This window comes from Conger conger, chromosome 1 (assembly GCF_963514075.1).
Source record: "Conger conger chromosome 1, fConCon1.1, whole genome shotgun sequence".
NCBI lineage: Eukaryota > Metazoa > Chordata > Actinopteri > Anguilliformes > Congridae > Conger > Conger conger.
In genome coordinates, this window is record NC_083760.1 from 7,516,599 (window position 1) to 7,537,884 (window position 21,286).

The 21,286-nt window shown below is 48.1% G+C and overlaps 1 protein-coding gene across 2 annotated transcripts in view; it reads left to right on the forward strand.

Moving 5' to 3' along the window:
* Positions 1-19,285, forward strand: part of LOC133139421 (leucine-rich repeat and fibronectin type-III domain-containing protein 2) — a 157,365-nt gene extending 138,080 nt beyond the window's left edge. The window contains exons 5-6 of one of the 2 annotated variants that reach the window (XM_061258952.1): positions 6,462-7,857; positions 18,150-19,285. In XM_061258952.1, coding sequence (XP_061114936.1) covers positions 6,482-7,857; positions 18,150-19,098 — 2,325 coding nt within the window. In that variant the 5' untranslated portion in view covers positions 6,462-6,481 and the 3' untranslated portion in view covers positions 19,099-19,285. The remainder of the gene's footprint in view (positions 1-6,461; positions 7,858-18,149) is intronic. The other variant, XM_061258960.1, reaches the window with a different exon arrangement.
* The last annotated feature ends 2,001 nt before the right edge of the window (positions 19,286-21,286 follow it).

Below are 21,286 nucleotides of genomic sequence, written 5' to 3' on the forward strand. Positions count from 1 at the left end.
CGGGGCCGGCCGGAGCGCATTAATCAAAGTCGCGGAGGAGCGCGGTTGTTTGTGAATGAGCGCGGGGGTGATTAACACTGTAGACGGAGCAGGGAGAGCGTCGGGGAGAATGAGTTTTAATGCGCTGCCCTTTACAGCGGGGTGGCTGTTATGAAAACTCTGTCACCGCTGATAAATGAGAAAGCCGGCGCTGGCCAGCGTCCAGACGGCGGGGGCCGGAATTAAAACGGCGTTACTTTCAAAAGCCCTCGCGTCACAAAAAAAAAAAAATGTCTGCCGCTTTAGGGTTAGTGTACGGTCTGGAAAATGAAGTGACCTCCTGTGACTTTGTGGGTGCTTTGGTTGGTGTGATTTCCTGCTGAAAGCACGTGTGCGTATCAGTGCTGTCTGCACACTGATTGGTAGTCCCAAAAATTAGAGGTCTCTCATTGGGCCTTTTTTTTTCAGCCCTGGAGGTCTACCATGTATGCTGATTTACCTCCAGTGTCTGCCGGCTTTTTGGTGTGCATCAGCGTGAGTGATCAATTCCAGTCAAATTGGCTGCTTATTGAAAGGAAACCACAAATACTTGCAGACAGTGTGGCCCTCCAGAACTGGAGTTTGACACTACTGCCATAAAATCGTTGACTATCACTCATACCGAGCTGGAAAGTCCAGGAGACAGAAAGTAAAATTCCTGCCACGTGCTTCTCTCACCCATGAACTCAATAATTATACATCCTGTCTGAAGAATTTGGTCCATTAGCAAATCCAGGTGATCGGAATAAAACACTGTGAAGCACGTTTAGTCTGTGAACCTGTATTCTCCATGTCTGGTCAGATAGCATGGTACAGTCAGTGGTACAGTCAGTGGTACAGTCAGTGGTACAGTCAGTGGATTCAGACTCAGGAGGTCCTGATCCTTTGCGAGCTTACATGGCGAGGCTCAAATACCTCCACCCGAAAGCCGTTTAAAACGCGCTAAACTCCCAGAAGAAGAGGAGCAATGGTTATGAAGGTTATGAAGCTCAGGTAACAGCTTGATCCTCTCTCTCTCTCTCTCTCCCTCCCTCCCCCCCTCTCTCTCTCTCTCTTCTTGCGTGGGAACGACAGAACGACTGAAGCGTTGCGTTAATCGCGTGTCTGCTGACGCACTGATCGCTTTACCCTCGGCATGCTGGGAATCCGCTATCTACATCTCCCAGACAGCCCCAGCTGTTACCCACTCCTGGGCACGATGGTGGGGGCAGGGGGGTTCCCATATTCATCAGAGACGATGCATTTCCATGCTATATGGAGAAAGATGGGGGGGGGTGGGGGGGGGGGGGGGGGGGGGCACTCAAAATGGATGTCAAAGGTCCGTACCAAATAGATTATTCCATATTAAGTTTATAAGTTTAAATAGCATTGTATGGCATACTGTGTGTGGATTTCCTACAGGCTTTATGTGAAAAGCCCAGGTAAACATGCCAACATGTGCTTTATTTTATATTATTTTAGTGGAAATGAAATGCTTTTTGGTGCAGCTGGTAGCCTAGTGGCTAAGGTACATGACTGGGACTTGGAAGGTTGGTGGTTCAAGCCCCGATGTATAAGAATAAGAACAATAAGATTCATGCAGCTGTTCAGCCCTTGAGCCAGGCCCTTAACCCCTCATTGCTCCATGGGGGATGGTCCCCTGCATAGTCTAATCAACTGTAAGTCGCTTTGGAGGAAAGCGACATCAAATAACTTACTTTGTTATCATTACCTTAGGTCTCAGAAGCTGCAGGTCATTGTGTTGAAATGTGTGGCTGTGTGGCGCTGCTTCTTTAATTGAACACGGCGGTTTTGAAGACGGCTGACGCCTGGCGGTAGTGACCGCGCCCGTGTTCGTCAGACCTCCGCGGTGCGTGCGTATCAACGCTCCCGCCTGATCGACACCGCTTTGTGACTGGCGCATGCCAGCGGTTATAAAAACCGTCAAAATTGATCTGGCTCGCGGTCCAGAAGGACCAGCTGACATGTTTGCAGCGTCACCAGCCAACAGATGGCATAGGCAGTGTGCCTCATATCCTATTCTGAAGCTAATCTATATTTGCAAAGTCTCTCCCTGGTTCTCTGTCTCACTCCTTGATTCCTGCTTTCTTCATCCGCCCGTGTCCTTCTGTTGGTCACTCTCCCCTCGACCTGCTCTTGCTTGGTTTCTCATCACCCTCTCCGTTATATTGTTTTCCATTTAGCATTGAATGTATTTCTTCCCGCAGAGAAACTATGTAAATGAGACGTGGTTGCCAGACACTATGTCTCGCACCTGTAAACCAGAAGAGGTTGCCAGTCATTTGTGTTTTGCACCTGTTTTAATGTTCACTCGTAATGAGGGTGGATATTCACCTCATGACAGGCAAAGCAATTTCAGCCACCGCACCGTCTTTCAGAAATGGACTGTGATGTTCTCCAGGGAGTGAGCGACTGTGTGCGTGTGGGATTGTCAGCTAACCTCTTTTCCCCCAAGCCCAGAAACACAGCTACAGAGGTGTTGTTTCACAGTTCCCTCTATTTATTTTCGTTTTCTTTTCCCTTCTTTGCAAAGTATAACTGTAATCTACTGCATGCTTGTGAGAATGTCAGCTAACCCCCCCCCAAAAAATAAAAACAACAACTCACCTATCATCGCATTGCTTCTACACCATTCATCTGTATCCAGCTTCACCTCTTTCAATATGTTTAACTCAATTAACTCAACCCCCCCCCCCCCTCACAACTGCCGAAGAGTTATTTGCTTTTTTAAAAATATGTTAATTGGAACATATTCAGAAGGTGGAGCTGGATACAGACTAATGGTGTTGCAGCGCTAAGATGGCAGGTAGGTTTTTTATCAGCCAACAGCAGCACAGTGTAAACCCAGGCCTCCCACTCCCCCCATTGGAGTGCTCGCAGCGGAACTGTGCCGTGATTTAGGTTTCAAATGAGCGGAGTTTAATCTCGGGGATGACCCGGCGATCACCGACCCTGCACACTTCTCCACGGCGGCCGTTAAACCCCCCATAATACCATCATACCTCTCCCAGGGCCTTCTTTCCCACCCTCCTCCATGCAAATGCTCTTCAGCCCACATCTCTTTTAATAAAAAACACACACACACACTTCTCCGCATCCTTGTCAATGTTATTACATTACATGTCATTCGGCTGACGCTTTTATCCAAAGCGACTTACAGTTGATTAGACTAAGCTGGGGACTACCCCCCCCCCCCCCCCCGGGGCAATGTAGGGTTAAGGGCCGGGCCTAACAGCTGTGCGGATCTTATTGTGGCTACACCAGGGATCGAACCTCTGACCTTGTGGGGCCCAGTCATTTACCTTATACCCTACGCTACAGGCCACGCAATAGAAACATAATTTTTCATTAACTTGCAACAGCCTAAATGTGTGGCCAGCCTGGCGCCTCGTGGATAAGTCACATGACTGGGACCCGGGAGTTTGGTTGTTCGAACCCCGGTTTAGCCATGATACGATCCGCACAGCTGTTACGCCCTTAACACCACGTTGCTCAAGGGGGGGTTGTCTCCTGCTTAGTCTAATCAACTGTCAGCTGCTTTGGATTAAAGCCTAAATGACAATGTAATGCAAATGCAACTAAGCAAAAGTGACATTGTAGAAGCTAGTGAAAAATGATCCAATGTCCAATGCAAATCCTCTTTAGTCCTCATCTCCTTGAAAGTTTTAATGGTGTTTTTTGCATACGTGTTGACGTGGAAGCATAATTCATTTCCGTAAGCTTCTATAATGTCGCTTGTCTGCTTAGTTCCCTTATCCAAAGAGCGCCTGGCATCAATTCAAAAGCCAAAATGTATTTTATGTCTTTATGCTCAAGTTCAGTTCTTCTTCATACACTTTTTTTTTAATAACCTTCAATCCAAACAACCCACCCACTCTCACCCAAAATGGCCTCTTCAGCTTGAAGGCTAAGAAACTCGCTGGATTTATATTTTTATATTTTACTCATGTAATGTAGAAAAAAAAATAGATTTAAAATGCTTTTCCTCAAGAAACCTTTTCAACATGTTTGGTAGGCCTTGTGGAATAATATGAAATTGGCAAAAAACTGTGTAATAGAGGACCTTCAGGGGCTAGTTGATGACCGTGCCCATTGAAAGAGCTGAGTGTGTGACTTAGTCTTTCTCTCTTGTTAATACCGTAGAGACCAAAGAAAAAAAGTACATCGTCACTTTGTACAAACATAAAACCGACATCTCAAAACGGAAAAATTGCCACGTTTTTCAATCCTGTGATTGAATTTGCTTTGAAAAACCCAAGGTTGGGTCTGACGCTGCATTTGGAAGAAGAAAAAAACGAAAAAAAACTCCCTTGGGTGCGCCACCACAAACAGGGAACATGCAGTTCACAGTAGTATGTGATTTACCATAATCATAATAATATGTTTTTCCTCAAATTAACTGTACCGCTAGGTCCCTTTTTTTGTATTGGGCAAATAGTGCCCACATGACTGGTTTCTGCTCGTTTAATTTAATTGAATTTACTTCTTACATCCATCCCTGTCTGTTCTTTATTTGCGTCTATCTTAATGTGGCAGGCTGTAAAAATGTGGCAGCGTTGCATCGCGTAATTGCAGGCATGTTTCAGCGTGGAACAAGGCCCTCGTGCAATTATAACCTACAGCAGCTGTAAGGGCTGGAATGATGGAGCTGGTACACAGCGATCAGGCCCGGAAACACAGCTACAGAGGTGCCGTTTCACAGTTCCCTCTATTTATTTCCGTTTTTTTTCCCTCTCTTCTTGGTAAAGTATAACGGATTGCGCTAATAACCTTTCGCAGCCGCCGATGGAATAGACGTTCTCTCTCCATCAGGCCTTCCCGGGCCTTCTGTTTTTTTACGGGCAGCAGTTCTCCGGCGTTAAGAAACGGCGCTGTTAAAAAGCTGATTAAAAATTGATTTAAGTTTGAACGTATGTGAAATTAATGACGGAGAGTGTCTGCGGGAATCAGGGCTGGTGGATTAGGTGGGGGAGGGGGAGGGGGGTTTCACGCGTGATGACAGCTACGCTGGAGACGGCCGCTCCTCGCCGCGTCTCCTTCCCCCAGCTGAGCAGAGCGTCGGCCGTGAACGGGGGGGGCGATGTGTGTTTGTGTTACCCCCCCCCCTAATCTGCCTGTTTCCTTGCGACGCCTGGAGAATCCGCTCCTTCCTCCGGGACCGGTGTTCCTCAGCAGCTCCGCACCTGTCCCCTGCGTTTGAATCACTGTCTTGTAGAAAGTGCTGTGTTATTATTCTTTTTTTTTAAAGAAATACAGAGTCATTGAAAAATATGATAAAGTGCCACCTCACCTCTCCCTCTCTGTTCCCCCCCCCCCCCCCCCTTATCCTCTGTTGGTGTTGAATCCAAACCCCCCCTCCCCCCGATCCTCTCTCGGTGTGTTGAATCCAAACACTTCCATAAAGATTTGAATGCAATGCCCTGGAGAGAGCCTGGGATTGTGCTGCATCGCCGTGTAACAGTTTACTAAAAACCCTCTTCCATAGTTTTCTCCCGAAGCTCCCGGGTCTTCCTGGAAAACAGTACTGAATATAAACAAATCTGCTCTGCTTGACATAGGCGAAGAATGCCCTGCAGTCCATAGCATGAATATACTGAATATATTACAATAAATAAATGCATGATTCTACAGTATAAAAATATGGATTATAATATTGTATATTTCATCATAATAATATGTATTGTAATAATGCATCATAATACATAAAACATAAATACATGCATAAATAATTTGGTATTTGCGCGCGTGTGTGTGTGTGTGTGTGTGTGTATGTGTGCATGTGACCGAGGGCATGCCTGTGTGTGTGTGTGTGTGTGTGTGTGTCTCTGTCTGTCTGTAAACGTTTTTTTAAACTTTCTGACAGATAAAAGCCTGTATTTCACTGGGTCAGGGAATAGCTGGTCAGTGGAAATGGAGTAGGTGGACCTGCTCCAAAAGTCCAAATATGTTGTGACTCTGTGAGCTGAGCAGTGTACATATTTGTGTCTGCAGATCGTGTGCTATTAATTGTCTTTATGCTTACACAGTTCTTTTTCAGTATTGCTTTATAGCTTTTCCATTATGATTGGGAAAACAAGTTTTAGCTCCAGGAAGGAAAAGTACTTTGGCCTTTCCCTTGAAGTGTGTCTTATATAGCATTCATAGCATATTCACTAGTGCATAACGCGTCATCAACATTGACACAAGTGCAGATTAACATTTTAATGGCACAGCATCATTAACGTCATCGTGTTTATCATTACGTGCTTCATAGCTTTATGTCGGCCGTTACAACTCGGCCATAATGTTTATGTATGTCCATTAAAAACTGCATTGCCGTTATATAGAGCTGGTTTCTTTATGCAGAACCACTTCACATGTACCTGTGAAAGGGGCTGAGGAAATGAAACGGTTGCTGTCGACGGCGTGGCTTAAGAGTGCTCTGTCTCTCGTCTTTGCGACAGGTTCCTGTGCCTGAGCTACAATGGACAAAGTGCTCTACAGCCTCCTGCTCTTGGTAACCACGGTGACGATGGCCAACGCTTGCCCCAAGTACTGCGTCTGCCAGAACCTGTCCGAGTCCCTCGGCACCCTCTGCCCCTCGAAAGGCCTGCTGTTCGTGCCCTCGGACATCGACCGACGGACGGTGGAGGTGCGTCTGGGGGGGAACTACATCATCAAGATCACGCAGCAGGACTTCGCCAACATGACAGGCCTGGTGGACCTGACGCTTTCCCGCAACACCATCGGCTCCATCCAGCCCTTCTCCTTCATCGACCTGGAGACCCTCCGCTCGCTCCACCTGGACAGCAACCGGCTGACGGAGATCGGTCCCGACGACCTCCGGGGCCTGGTCAACCTGCAGCACCTCATCCTCAACAACAACCAGCTGAGCCACATCTCCAAGGAGGCGCTGGACGACCTGACGCCCACGCTGGAGGACCTGGACCTGTCCTACAACAACCTGCGCAGCGTTCCCTGGGACTCCGTGCGCAAGATGGTGAACCTCCACCAGCTCAGCCTGGACCACAACCTCATAGACCACATCTCCGAGGGCACCTTCACGGACCTGGACAAGCTGGCGCGCTTGGACCTCACCTCCAACCGGCTGCAGAAGCTGCCGCCGGACCCCATCTTCGGCCGGTCCCAGAACAACGTGGTGCAGTCGACGCCGTTCGGGCCGCAGCTGTCGCTCAGTTTCGGCGGGAACCCGCTGCACTGCAACTGCGAGGTGCTCTGGCTGCGTCGGCTGGACCGCGAGGACGACATGGAGACCTGCGCCTCCCCTCCCGGCCTGAAGGGGCGCTACTTCTGGCACGTGCGGGAGGACGAGTTCGTGTGCGAGCCGCCCCTCATCACGCAGCACACGCACAAGCAGCTGGTGCTGGAGGGCCAGACCGCCAGCCTCCGCTGCAAGGCCGTGGGCGACCCCGTGCCGGTCATCCACTGGGTCACGCCGGACGACCGGCTGATCGGCAACTCGTCCCGCGCCACGGTCTACGAGAACGGCACGCTGGACATCCTCATCACCACGTCCAAGGACTACGGCGTCTTCACCTGCATCGCCGCCAACGCGGCCGGGGAGTCCACGGCCTCCATCGAGCTGTCCATCATACAGCTGCCGCACCTCAGCAACGGCACCGGGCACACCTCCCAGCCCAAGTCCCGCCTCTCCGACATCACCAGCTCCACCAAGACCAACAAGGTGGAGCCCAAGGCCCCGCCCGAGAGGGTGGTGTCGGTGTCGGAGGTGACCACCGCCTCGGCGCTGGTCAAGTGGTCGGTCAGCAAGGCGACGCCCAAGGTCAAAATGTACCAGCTCCAGTACAACTGCTCGGACGACGAAGTGCTGATATACAGGTAAAGACCGTGTCCGTCTTTGGTGAGGTTAATTACCCTGCTGTAAAATCCAGCTTGACCAGCTTGAAAATTGAAAGCTGGTCTAGCTGGGTATGAGGTGGTCGACCAGCTCGTGCTGGGAGCTCGTCTGAGCTGGTCAACCGGCTATTTGAAAACCTATCTTGAGCTGTTTTTTTTAAGCAGGGTACTGTCTTGTGCAGGATGCATGCAACATAAATTGTTTGAAAGAAAAAGCTATTTGTTTTCCCTTCATCTTTCACTCATGTGTGCTACTCAGTTATATTTGTACTACTATTCATAGAGAGCATGACTCCACAAGTCATTACATTCAGACCCCTCTGGCATTAAGTATACATGCAGCGGATTGTGTAATGTTGTGGAGTTACACTTTAAGACTAATGTGAATATAGCCAGAAAGGAAATCCAATTACCAAATGACTTTTGCTTCATTTATTCATTTATTCATTTGAAATCTTGACAGGCGCGGAGAATTGTGGTTGCCTTGACGAAATTGTTCGGTCCCAACATCCCACAGTGTGCAGTGACACGTCAAAACTTACATTCGCTTAATTTGCATCATCATCAGCCTCATTTATTACAAGCTCTTATCGAGAGTGATTTACGATGTGAGAGAATGTGAGTGCCATATCAAACAGACCTGGCTATTAACATGACCAGACCACGTGGTTGGGGCTCCAGCCCAGGCGTGGCCATGGTAAGATTTAGACAGCTACTGGGCCCATGGGCAAGCCCCTTAACCCCCACATTGTCCAGGGGGGCTTGTTCCCTGCTTAGCCTAATCAACTGTAAGTCGCTTTGGATCAAAGCTTCAGCTAAATAACTAAATTAAACTAAATAACTGTATGTGTAATATTGTAAAAAAACACTAGAAAAAATGTGGAAAAAACATTGTGTGAAATGTATCTTAAAAAATAACAAATGTGTGGTCTATTTCGGCATGCGAATGAAGTGGGTCTTTACAGTGTATTACCACCTGCACTGCTTTTCACATCATTTTGTAAATGTGGCATTACCATAAACCAAAACAATGTCTCATAATACACATCTCATAAAAGCAAAAGACCGTGGTAAATGTTGAATAAAATGTACTTTTGGTTTTCGTAAAAATAAGATGGATAGTCTCTGAAACAAAATGCCTGATGTTGTTACAGTTCAGGTCTATTTCACCTGTAAATATCCACATTATATTGCTCTATACATGCATTTATGCTTGTTTGTAGTAAAAGGCAGAGAGGCCCTGCTAACTCAAAATAGAGGGTTTTAGGCTGGCAGCCGTGCACTTTCCCCACAGTCGAGTGATTGAAGATGTGTTTTTTTTACGGTTACCCTGAAACAAGCGCGGACCGTCAAGTGGGAAGCTTATTGCGCATGCCCCACGACGGGAAATGGACTCCTGCTCCCGGTCCCCGAGTGCCAATCATCGGGAATTATGGAAACGACGGGGCCCCTCTGACTCGACAGAATTCCATCGCAACGGAAATTAAAGATAATGCGCAAAGACCCGGGGACTGGACACCCTGCCCGATCGCCGCCAACGTTGCGCTTGTGTGTCCGTGGCGGAGACGGAGAGTCTCTCCCGAGATTTACCGTCAGGTGTCTGTAAGTGACAGTGTCCTGGCGCAGCGGAAGTGTGCGGGAATGCGGCTTAAAGTAGCGACGGTCGCGCTACGTGATAGGGATGCGATAAGCTTATGTCGGCCGTGTACCGTCGGCGATATTTCAAAACCGAATATCAATTAACCTCCTTTATAGTCGAAAGTGTCACATTCCACTATGATTTAATGCCCAAGGTTTAAATCTATTTTAAAAATGATAGCAGTAACCAGGGAACCCTTGTTGATGGTTATTAGCTGACAGCAACAGTGTGTTTGCAGAGCAAAACGTGACCACATGAAAAGTAGTCCATTCTTATAAGGCGTATGGAATAAATATTCGTGGATTTTTATCTTTAGAAATGTATTGGTATGCTGTCTTCATATTTTTTTTTGTTCCACCAGTCATATCCTGTGCTATTTCTGTTTCGTATTTTTCATATCCAGGGGCAATATGTTGTTTTTCGATACAGCATGCCCTCCTTAATGAATCGAGCAGGAAATGTAGGTGGGTTTTAGTGGAGTTTGCATGCACCATAGCTCAGTTTACAGTTACACATTCAGTATGGAAATTGCAGTACAGTTCTACATATTTTATGCATCTAGGGAATTGGATGGCCTTATATTATACTGTTGCACATGTGTACATAACTAGCATTGCTGGTATTGTCAAATTGTCCTTGCTCATGCTGTATGTTCATGCTGTACCTATATTATGGACACTATGCCAGAATAGTCTATTGTCAATAGAAGCATGTTCTGAATACATATTATTAGAGCTGTCAGTCATATTAGGAGTTGCAAGTTATCCCTTAGCTACTATATCTTAATAATGACTTGCTACATTTTGAAACCGTGGATTACTTAGCTCAGCTGATTTGTGCCTGAGGTTTGGGATGTTCATTTTAGGTGGCCACCTTTACTGATTAAGAGTGAGTACATTGTCTCTTGAGTAAAGACATGTACTTTGAACTCTTTTTTTATATTTGTATATACAAAGGTGAAAACACCAATGTGAATATATCACAATAGTGGGTGTGTGGCACCATTTGTGCCCAGAACAGCTTGGATCTGCTGGATCTGGTTAGAAGCTATCGGCACCTGGGATGTGCGGCCATTCTTTTATGGAAATGCCTCCCTGGAAGATAACAGGAATACCATGGGATGAAGGTGATCACTGCTAAAGGCTCCAAGAAAGGCACGCCGTGTCATTACGGAACCACCAAAGCCTCTTTTGGTGTGTCTACAATTATCGAATTGAATGTTGTTCTGTGTTACCCAGCATTACCCAGTTGTTTGGGCACTATGCCGACGTGGCGTGGATGCATTTTACGCATGATTACATTCGAAATGCACAAGCAGGCGTACAGCACTTTAGCGCCCAACCCGTATCGACATTAACATCAAATCAAGCTGAAGTGGCTGGAAAATCTTCATTTTATTCCTTACTTCCGAGCATTAGCATGGAAAATGTTTTCATTTTCTGCCACTTAATCGGCTAGGAAGACGACTCATGGTGCTTGAAGTAGTGTCCGTTCTGAAGTGAGATTGGCAGCAGTGTAGCATAATGGGCAATGGACTGGGCTTAGTTTTAAACTGAGGGTTACAGATTTAATTCCCAAGTAGGACGCGGTACCCTTCAGCGGCATCGGATGAAGTTGTTGAAGTTTTATCCTCTTGTCAGTTCTCGGAGGTCCAACTCGCCTCGATATTTAATTACGTTCTTCATGTTTACGGATCACTTTCGGTTTCAACAATACGGGGGAAGGTGGATAAGCACTTCAGGGATTTGAATCCGCCGTTGTCTCATTCGTGACCACGTTGCGACTCTCCCGCGGTTCTTGTGGTCGGCTGGAAAGAAGCCGTTGCCACTATGTGGAGGATTTAGCCGCATGGGTCAGTCATATGCAGACAAGCTCAGTAGAACGCTAGTTTTTTAAAAATACAGTTTTTTCAGATTTTTCCCAATTGTACTCCCCTCTAATTCAATTCAAGTTAGTGTTAGATACACCATCCCCCTGGCAGGCCGAGGAAGAGTGACACGCCTTCTTCAAGACATCTCATCTCTCTAATCCGTGGTTCCAAGGCATCCGAGGTGCAGTGATCCTCTCCACGTGAACCGGCCAAACTTGGCTTTTGGCAGGACCCGGAATTGAACCCCGGTCCCCGGTGCGCGACTGCAGCAGACTGCAACCGCAATTCTGCTGCAGCTTAGCCTGTTGCGCCACCACAGCCCCCAAATAACTAATTCTTAAAGAACTAAATGGCTCCTCAACTGTACCTTTGTTCCTGAGTATGTGTTGAATATGGCATTCACACAAATTCATCTAAATTGCCTTAATGCGATTTCCTAAGGCTGCCTTCGATTTCTGGAAATGTAATTGTGTTTTAAAAAATGTATTAACTTTACATTAGCACCAATGGTTATTATGGTGATTCTCATTTACCGTCTGGGGTCTGTTTACGGTATCTAAGTCTAAAAGATACTGTAAACTGCAGGGGTTGTACTGTAAATTGGAATGCAGGTATACAGGTTAGCCAGTTGTACAGCTTGCCCTACTTTTATGTCGAATTTTGCGACCCACGGCATGTTATATTTTTCTCTTCCTGCCTGCTTCCATTTCCATTTCATTTCCACTGCTAACATTTCCACAATGGGAAAAAAAACCTTATATTTAAATTAAATATACACCCCCCACCCCTTCCACCCACAAATTAATAATTTTTTTCTGTGGTCTTATCTCAAGAGGCCACACTGTCCGTATAGAAATGAGCCTGTTATCACTAATACAGAAAAATATGCCATTAGACTATTAGAAAAATTATGCACACCGTTTCAGTGTTCCTAATAGAATTTTGAATCAGAATAGGATACGTCTGCTTATCTTCAGACGTGAGTTATGAGAATTTTGAGGGTACAATGAGATGCGCATATGGAAAACATGCACTTATTATGGAGGGTGTTCTTGGATAATAACGTGAGTTGTACCGTCATTTTACTCGTTTAATTATGTATTTGCTTGGAGAGGTGTACATCCAGACCTGTCCATCCACGTAGTATCAATATGAAACTCCATTAGGAGGACATACAGGAGGCAAACATCAGACAATTCCCCCTCCAACGGGCACTAAGATGCCATGAGGGACTTCATTATAATACTGCATGGGTGTGATCAAATTGTCCCACTGTAGTACACAGAGCCAAAGTAATCATGATGGTCCAGGATATATTACGACTTGAGTAGTTGTATCTGAATTGTTTTCTTGGGTTGTTTTGTCTGTAAAAAAAAACCAGCCGTGGTGGACTAGGCCTCGAGCCTGCCACTGATGGTGGAAACATCCAAACAAACATTCACCTTGACAAAAACCCTTCAAACTTTATTCAATGAAAAAGGAGAACCACAGCTAGTGTCTCCCGCTCACCCCCCACCCCCACCCCCCCCATCAGCAACCTCCCGGGGGCTTGGATGTCCTCAGAAGGACAGTAAGACAAAAAAAAAAAAAAATCAGCTGCACCTGGTAATACATAAATAACAATAAATAAAATCTGCTCTTCATTCTTCTATGTCGGGGCTGATCTACCACGCTGTATGTTTTCCACCCTGACAAAGCACACCTCGTGCAACAGCTACAGATCTCATTGCGCATCGAGCCGCTAAATTAGCTGAACCTGCTCTGCCAAATTAGAGTTTAAATGAAAAAAGCTGCAAGGATGAGATCTCCAGGAGCAGCGCTGGGGCGGCCCCGTGCTCAACGTTATCATGTAGTCGACGCCGGCAGCCATTTTACGAAGGTCCGCCCCGGTTCAGCGTTCCTGGGCTACTGCATTAACCTGGCGACACATAGAGGTTGGAATCAATCAGACAGGCGCACACACACACACACACACACACACTGTCGTGAGCGGCGAGGTGTCTGTGGAGGAAGGCAATTACGAGCGGGGTGCAGACCGCGAGACGTCCGCGGAGTTGCGTTGCTTCACCCGACCTCCCGACGCGGCGTGCCCGCAACAAGCCTCGCCGCGCCGGGGGGAAACGGGAACCGTGTGATCAGCCTCGGCCCACGGAAAGTTCTGGAAGCGAGGACAAAGCAGAAAAGCCGCCCCGGCCTCTGCGATGCGAGGCCGTGAGAGATTGGGAGAGCACTCGGCTGAGCCGGAATGCAGACACGGAGGAGTGGAGGGGGGGGGAGGGGGGACTAAGGGAGGGGGAAACAGCTCTGTTTCTTCACTCCTCTGAGCAGGGAAGGATTGTGGCAGTGATCAAAAGCGAAGATCCGAGGATGCTGACTGAATTACGGAGCTGTTTTATCTCGTCTCTTTATCTCGACTCCCTTTGTGTTCATCCCGGGCTGTGCCAGTGGAAGTACACTCACTCGCTCGATCACTCACTCGCTCGATCACACACTCACTCACTCACTCACTCACTCACTCACTCACTCACTCACTCACTCACACACTCACTCACTCACACACTCACTCGCTCACACACTCACACACTCACTCACTCACACACTCACTCTCACTCACTCACATACTCACTCACTCACACACTCGCTCTCACTCGCTCACACACTCACACACTCACTCACTCACTCACTCACTCACTCACTCACTCACTCACTCACTCACTCACTCACACACTCACTCACTCACACACTCACTCTCACTCACTCACACACTCACTCACACTCACTCAGACACTCACACACTCACTCACCGGGGCCACGGAGTCATTTCCTGAAGAAGAAGAAGAAGAAGAATTCAGTTATTGTTATTATCTTGTTGCTGGTATGGAAAGTGCCTTACCGTCATATCAAACGAAAGTGAAACGAGGAAAAACAGTGATTGTAGTAAAAAAAAAAATAACAACCCTAAATAAAAACAAACACAAATGCAATACCAAGCCTATACTATTAAAAGCAAGTGAAAAATGCTTTTAAAAGTGAGCATACAGGTTCCCTCTCAGACTTCGCCCCCTGCTGGTGGGCCTGTGAGGAGCGAGACGTGCAAAGCCGGTGGGTTCTGGATTATTCCGCACGCTTTCACACACAACGCTGGCCTACAGCCAGTGTGCACCAGGCAACACCTGGGCAGACCTGTGTCTGGCACACACACCCCAGATTCTGCCCTGGACATGGATCCTCATGGCAGCTGTCCAGAGTGCCTGTCTGTGCTGGGTGTGGACCCGTGTTTTCTCACAGAACATGGCCCACTACACACACAGTTTAAGGTGTAATTAGTGCCCACTCATTAGGAGGAACCAGGCTCGTTCTCCTTCTCCCCCTCCCCCTTGGGGGCGGCAATGGCTCAGGTGGTAAGAGCAGTCGTCTGGCAGTCGGAGGGTTTCCCACCCTGGGTGTGTTGAAGTGTTCTTGAGCAAGACACCTAACCCCCAAATGCTCCTGACGAGCTGGTTGGTACCTTGCATGGCAGCCAATCGCCGTCGGTATGTGAGTGTATGTATGAATGGGTGAATGAGAAGCATCAATTGTGCAGCGCTTTGGATAAAGGTGCTATATAAATGCCAACCATTTACCATTTAGTTAACTCTGTGGAAATCTGGTCCAATCGAGACTCAATCACAGCGCTGCAATTAGGGGTGATATGGAGGCATGTGGTTTTGCACTGTTGCCTCGCAAAAAAGGTTCCGGGTTCAGGTCCTGACCAACGGGATCCTCCCTGTGTGGAGTTTGCATGTTCTCCCCATGTTCATGTGGGCTTCCTCCGGGTACTCTGGTTTCCTCGCACACCAAAAGACATGGATGACAGATTAGGTATACGCCTACATTTGCCCTTGACCAAGGCACTGCCTTCAGAACTGGATTGGGTCTCTGTGTGCTAATTGTTTGCGTGCTAAGTAGCAGGTGTTGTCTGGCAGTCGGAAAGGCTGCCGGTTCGATCCCGATCTTAACAGCAGGATCTATGGTGCTCAACAGGGAGCTGGAAGGTTGGTGGTTCAAGCACCCGATAAATTCTGCACAGCTTTTGGCTGCTCGAGCTAGGCCCTTAATCCCACATTGCTCAAGGTGGGATTGTCCCCTCCTTAGTCTAATCAGCTGTAAGTAGCTTTGGATAAAAGCGTTAGCTAAATAACTGTGATGTAATAACCTGTGAAGTGAAGTGTGTTGTAACGGGTAGAGAGTGAGTCTTGCTATCCGATGTTATTTCAGGAATGAAAGAACAAGCCAACATATCATGCTAATGGTTCCAAGTAAGTCTCTGGAAGGCAAGGACGTGATTAAAAAAAGGACTCGTTGGTCCAAAACCGGTTGGTGAAAATGCATGCTTTAAGCACTTAATTTGTTGTGCATGTAGATTTGGCTTCTTAAAGTCGAAAGCAAGAGCTCGACACTCGAGTTTTCAATGACAATACTGTAATCCGGCTGAGCGCTTTCCACTGAAACGAACATTAAAACCGGAAAACGGGGAAGAAATTAAAATAACGGGAGAGTTAAGTGGAATGAACGTAACCCGCGGCTGAACTCGGGCCTGTGCTGCCGTGACTGGATTGCCTGAGGAACCCGCGCCCTTCGTTATAAACGTCCTTTAAACGAAACCATCCGCCCGGACGCAGATGAGGTATAGCACCGCTCTGTAATTACCGTCTTCCCACAGGAAGAGGCCGCTGGTCGCTTCGCAAGGGCAGTGCCGGGCCTGCCCAGGTGCTACGGGAGGGTCAGGCAGGAGATAAAACACCTGACTGTCTCTTAGCATTAGCCTGAACTCGACCTCTGTGAATTCAACCTGAAATTAATCTCCAGAGTACGCTATAGCGAACCTCCCCCAGCCCGTACCGGCCAGATTGGTGGAGACAGGAGACCCCATCCTCATACAAACCTTTTTTTTTTTCTCATGTGTGAATTTCAAATTCAGAATAATTTTTGCTCTTTGATTGATAGTGGGTCATCCGCACTGACCTCCATCCTTGAGATCTGTGGTGTTATTGAAGTGTGAGTTCTGTATTTCGTAGGTGATTTTCGCTCTGGCAGCGGTGCTCTAAACCCTGTTATTGACGTGACCGGGCCAGATATATCATCAGCATCAGGTGAGGGAGATGCTGAAGGGGAGAAAACATCTTTCTTTACAAAAATAATATGATAATTCTGCCGCTAATGTACATATCATTGGAGAGGATGGATAGCCTGAGTTACTTGTATTGTCTTACCACCACCTCTGTTCTGAGCCCTTGTTAAATTGCTAAATCAGATAGCCCTGGTACGAGATGTCCTCCAGGCACAACAACAAGGTCAAGGTAGACGCCGAACACCTATCCATTACTGTCAGTCTTTGGTGTTCCTTGCCTTCAGGGGCCTGATGAATGAGTGGGAAATTACATTAATACCAGACGGCTGATTGAATGTCCAGCTTTTCAGAAGTTTGCCCGTACTTGGGAATGCTTTTAGCCGGTTTTAATTTGTTCCCGCGTATCTAAAAAAAAAAAGCATAATAGAAAGTCTGTGTGATCCATAACCACGGGCGCATGGTGAGTAGCGTGAAAGCCAATTACCGCTGGCTGTCAGGTGAACATGACTACAAAGGGAAAATAAAACCCTCGTGATTCCTGAAGTCCTGAAGTTATGTCACATTTTAGACTAGTAACCGCATTTGCTATGGACGTGCATGCGCCGGTTTTTTTCTTTTTTATACATTTTGAAAAATGCATTATTTTTTACCTTTCACATTTTCTTAGCAACCCCACACATGTACATCATGAACAATTATACCTTCTCCATGACTTTGTGATATGTTGGTTTTTGTGTTTGTTCATTTCTGCAGACTTCGGTGGTGCAAATATTGACTGCTGAAACCATGTACAGTAACTGTGAAACCTTGTTTTATATCCATCATTAAAATGTGAATATTTTCGAGATATTTGCTCTTCAGACTACTTCAGACCACTTCATTTCCTTTGGTTTATTTATTTTAGCGGGAAAGAGAATTGCTATTTCGGTATCGCAGAGTCCTATTCTGCTCTTTTGAGTGAACAAACTATGGAGAGATCATCGGAGGTCATTGCCAAGATCTTTTCGAAACTACTTTGAATCAAAGTATCAACCATTCATTTTTGTGTGCTGTAAAATATCTGTATTGTCCCCATTCAGTTCAGGGATTAAATGTATGTACTTAAAACAATGTTTAAAATGAACGTTTTAATCCCATTAGCCTTAAAACACTGCCTCCTCCTATTGAACTGTGTTTGTAGAACTGTCTGGGGAGGGGAAGCCTGTAGCCTAGTTTTTAAGGTGCATGACTGGGACGCGGAAGATTGATGGTTCAAGCACCGGTGTGGCCACGATAAGATCTGTGCAGCTGTTGGGCCCTTGCGGAAGACCCTTAACCCCACATTGCTCCAGGGCGGATTGTCCCCAGGGGGACATTGGCTCAGGTGGCGAGTGCCAGTTCGGTCATCCGCCCTGGGCGTGTCGAAGTGTCCCTGAGTAAGACACCTAACCCCTAAAAGCTCCTGATGAGCTGAATGAGAAGCATCAGTTGCACAGCGCTTTGGATGAAGGCATATCACAATAAGATCTGTGTAGCTGTTGGGCCCTTGAGCTTCACATTGCTCCAGGGGGGATTGTCCCCATGGGGCTTAGTCTAATCGACTGTATGTAATGTTATGTCATTTGCGGTGGTAATGAACACCGCCCTGTGTCCTCCCTCTCTCTCTCTCTGCCCAGGATGATCCCGGCCTCCAGCAGGGCCTTCCTGGTGACGAACCTGGTGTCGGGGATCCAGTACGACCTGTGCGTCCTGGCCATCTGGGACGACACGGCCACCACGCTGACGGCCACCAACGTGGTGGGCTGCGCCCAGTTCGTCACGCGCGACGACTACCCGCAATGCCAGTCCCTGCACAGCCACTTCCTGGGCGGCACCATGATCCTGGTCATCGGCGGGGTGATCGTGGCGACGCTCCTGGTGTTCATCGTCATCCTGATGGTGCGCTACAAGGTGTGCAGCAGCCCGCAGTCCGGCAAGCTGCCGGCCGTCAGCAACACGTACTCGCAGACCAACGGCGGGCAGGCGGCGCGCAACGGGCTGGCGCAGGCCGCTAAACCCGCCGCCGCCGCCGCCGCGGCCACCGCCAAGGTGGTGGTGCGCGACGAGCTGATGGAGTTCAAGTGCGGCTCCCTGCAGAGCAGCCTGTCGTCCTCGTCCAGCTCGCTGGGCGCACGCGACGCCGGCCGCTACAGCCCGCGGGGCGACAGCAAGTGGAGGCCGGCTCCGTCCCGCGCCCGGCCCAACCTCAACCACCTGCTGGGGGCCTTCGCCTCGCTGGAGCTGCGGGGGGGCCAGGGCAGGGAGCCGGGGCCTTCGGGGGCGTCCGGGGGGCTGTCGGCCGCGGCCAAGCCCTCGGATAAGGAGCCCCTGCTGGGCCGAACGGACTCGCGGCTCAGCCGGCTCCTGGCGCTGCCGCTGGAGCCCCGGCCCAAGAGGAGCCAGTCCTTCGACATGGGCGACTTCGCGGGGGCGCAGTGCTGCACCTACCCGCCGCGCATCAGCAGCATCTGGACTAAGAGGAGCCTGTCGGTCAACGGGATGCTGCTGCAGTGCGAGGAGGCCGAGCTGGAGGGCAGCAAGGCCGCCTTCGACAGCTCCGAGTGGGTGATGGAGAGCACCGTCTGAGGGGCGGAGCGGAGGGGGGCCGGAGGGACGGCAGAGATTCAGCGAAAATGTAAAATTTAAAAAAAATTCTAAAAGGAAAAAAATAAATAAACAAGTAAAAAACAAAAACGGAATACCTTTTCTGTGAGGGGGACGCCTACGTTGGGGTCCTCACTCCCGTGATGCATGAAGTTCATCCATGTGAATACCGTACGTCCTTCTCAGTCGTGTGAAACTGACTCCTGCGGTCAAGCGTTCGCGGTCAGGGCCGGTCACGTTCGCACGGGGGGGGGGGGAACCACTGCCCCGCCTTGGGCGTGGGTACGTGTGCATGCGAGTCGGACCGGGCCAGGAGGCCGCCCGAACACACCCCGAAGCGCGTTGGGGAAACTGAACGCGTCACAGGGCGGTGTGGGACCAGGCCGTGGAGCCCGGCGGTGGGTGTGGGGGTTTCTGACCGGGTTGGAGCGCACTGTGGGCGGAATCGCTGGAGGACCGCGGGGCTTGGGGAGGATCGCTCGGTCTCAGTCGGCGCGGGACTGCCTCTTACGGAGATTACCCGGACAGGGAGAGCGCGGATCACGCTGCTTCTGACTCCTCCTGCCACAAAGGACTCTTTCGGAGGAGAAATTAAAAAGCAAACGTATAAGAAATAGCATTTTTATTTAATCATATTTTTTTATTTCGGTGACTGGACGTGCGTTTATTTCACGGTTATTCTCTCTTGAGACGGAGTTCAGCTTTTTGCATAACTAAAGTGGAATTTATAAGTATTGTTTTTTTTTTTCCCCTCTGGTTCTGACATCATCGAACGGATAACATGCCACCCCACCGCCCATCCATATGCATGCACACACACACACACATATACACACACACAGGCACACACATACACACACACACATTCACACACAGACACAGACACACACACATACACTCACACAGACACACACAACCACACTCACACACTCACAGACACACACAGAGACACAGACACACGCACACACACACACACACACACACAGACACACACACATACACATACACACGCACACACGCACACCCACACAGTCAAGTTATTGCATGACATCCCGTACTGGCCTATATTTTCATCCCTCCCCCCATCAGAAAACGTGGGTCACAGAGGAAAGCCTTTGATTTAGCCGTGTCTCTTCTCACTACACTGTAACACAACGGGACATGGGATCACTCACAACATCACTGCGTTTGCAACAAACAACATTTGAATATATACACACAATTACGGAGAGACAGACTGTAAGGCTGCATAGTAAAACGGAACAAAGCAAATTAAACCATCAATCAGCGAATGATAAACAGCAGCAACTGAATCTTCTCCTCCGGGGAGGCGAAATTAGGCTGCTGATGTACGGTGGTTCCCTTGCGGAGCAAGTGGGCTGAAACGTTGTTTTAATGAAACATTAAAACATTCACGCCGTCTCACGCTCTGCGAATGCCATCGAGGGAGGGACTGAAACAGTTTTGATTGACAGCTAGCAGAAACACCAATCGGGGGATGGGGTTAGGAAGCGGGGAGGGTGAGGGGTGTTCGGTAATTATCAGAAATTCTCCAATTAAGACGATTAAATGAACAAGGACAAAGTAAATTAATGATGTTGATGATGATGATGATGATGATGATGAATATTATTACATGAGGAAGAGCCGCAATTTTTTTTTTTTTTTACATAATACAAAAGAATACAATATACTGTGTGTATCTATTTTTATTTATTGGGGACATCAATTTATTTTTCTATCTGTAGCTAAACTGAAACCATATCATAACAGCTAAGAGCAGATGGGGGAATCACTCACTCACTCACTCACACGCCAGACGGCAACATGCTACAAGCACAGTACAGGGACATGCTACAATCACATAGCCACAGATCAGGCAGCAACAAGCTACAATTACAAGGCTAACTCTCACCATACAGTAACATGCTACAGTTACAGATGCACACAAGGGACAGTAACCTGCTCCAATCACCGTACAGTAGCATACTACAATCGCATATCCGCACACCACACATTAACATGCTATAATTAAAAGCTCACACTCACTATGGTAACCTGCTATAATCACCATACAGCAACATGCTACAATCACAGATGCACACAACAAACAGTAAAATGCTTCAATCACGGTTGCACACAACAAACATTGACATGCTACAATTAAAGG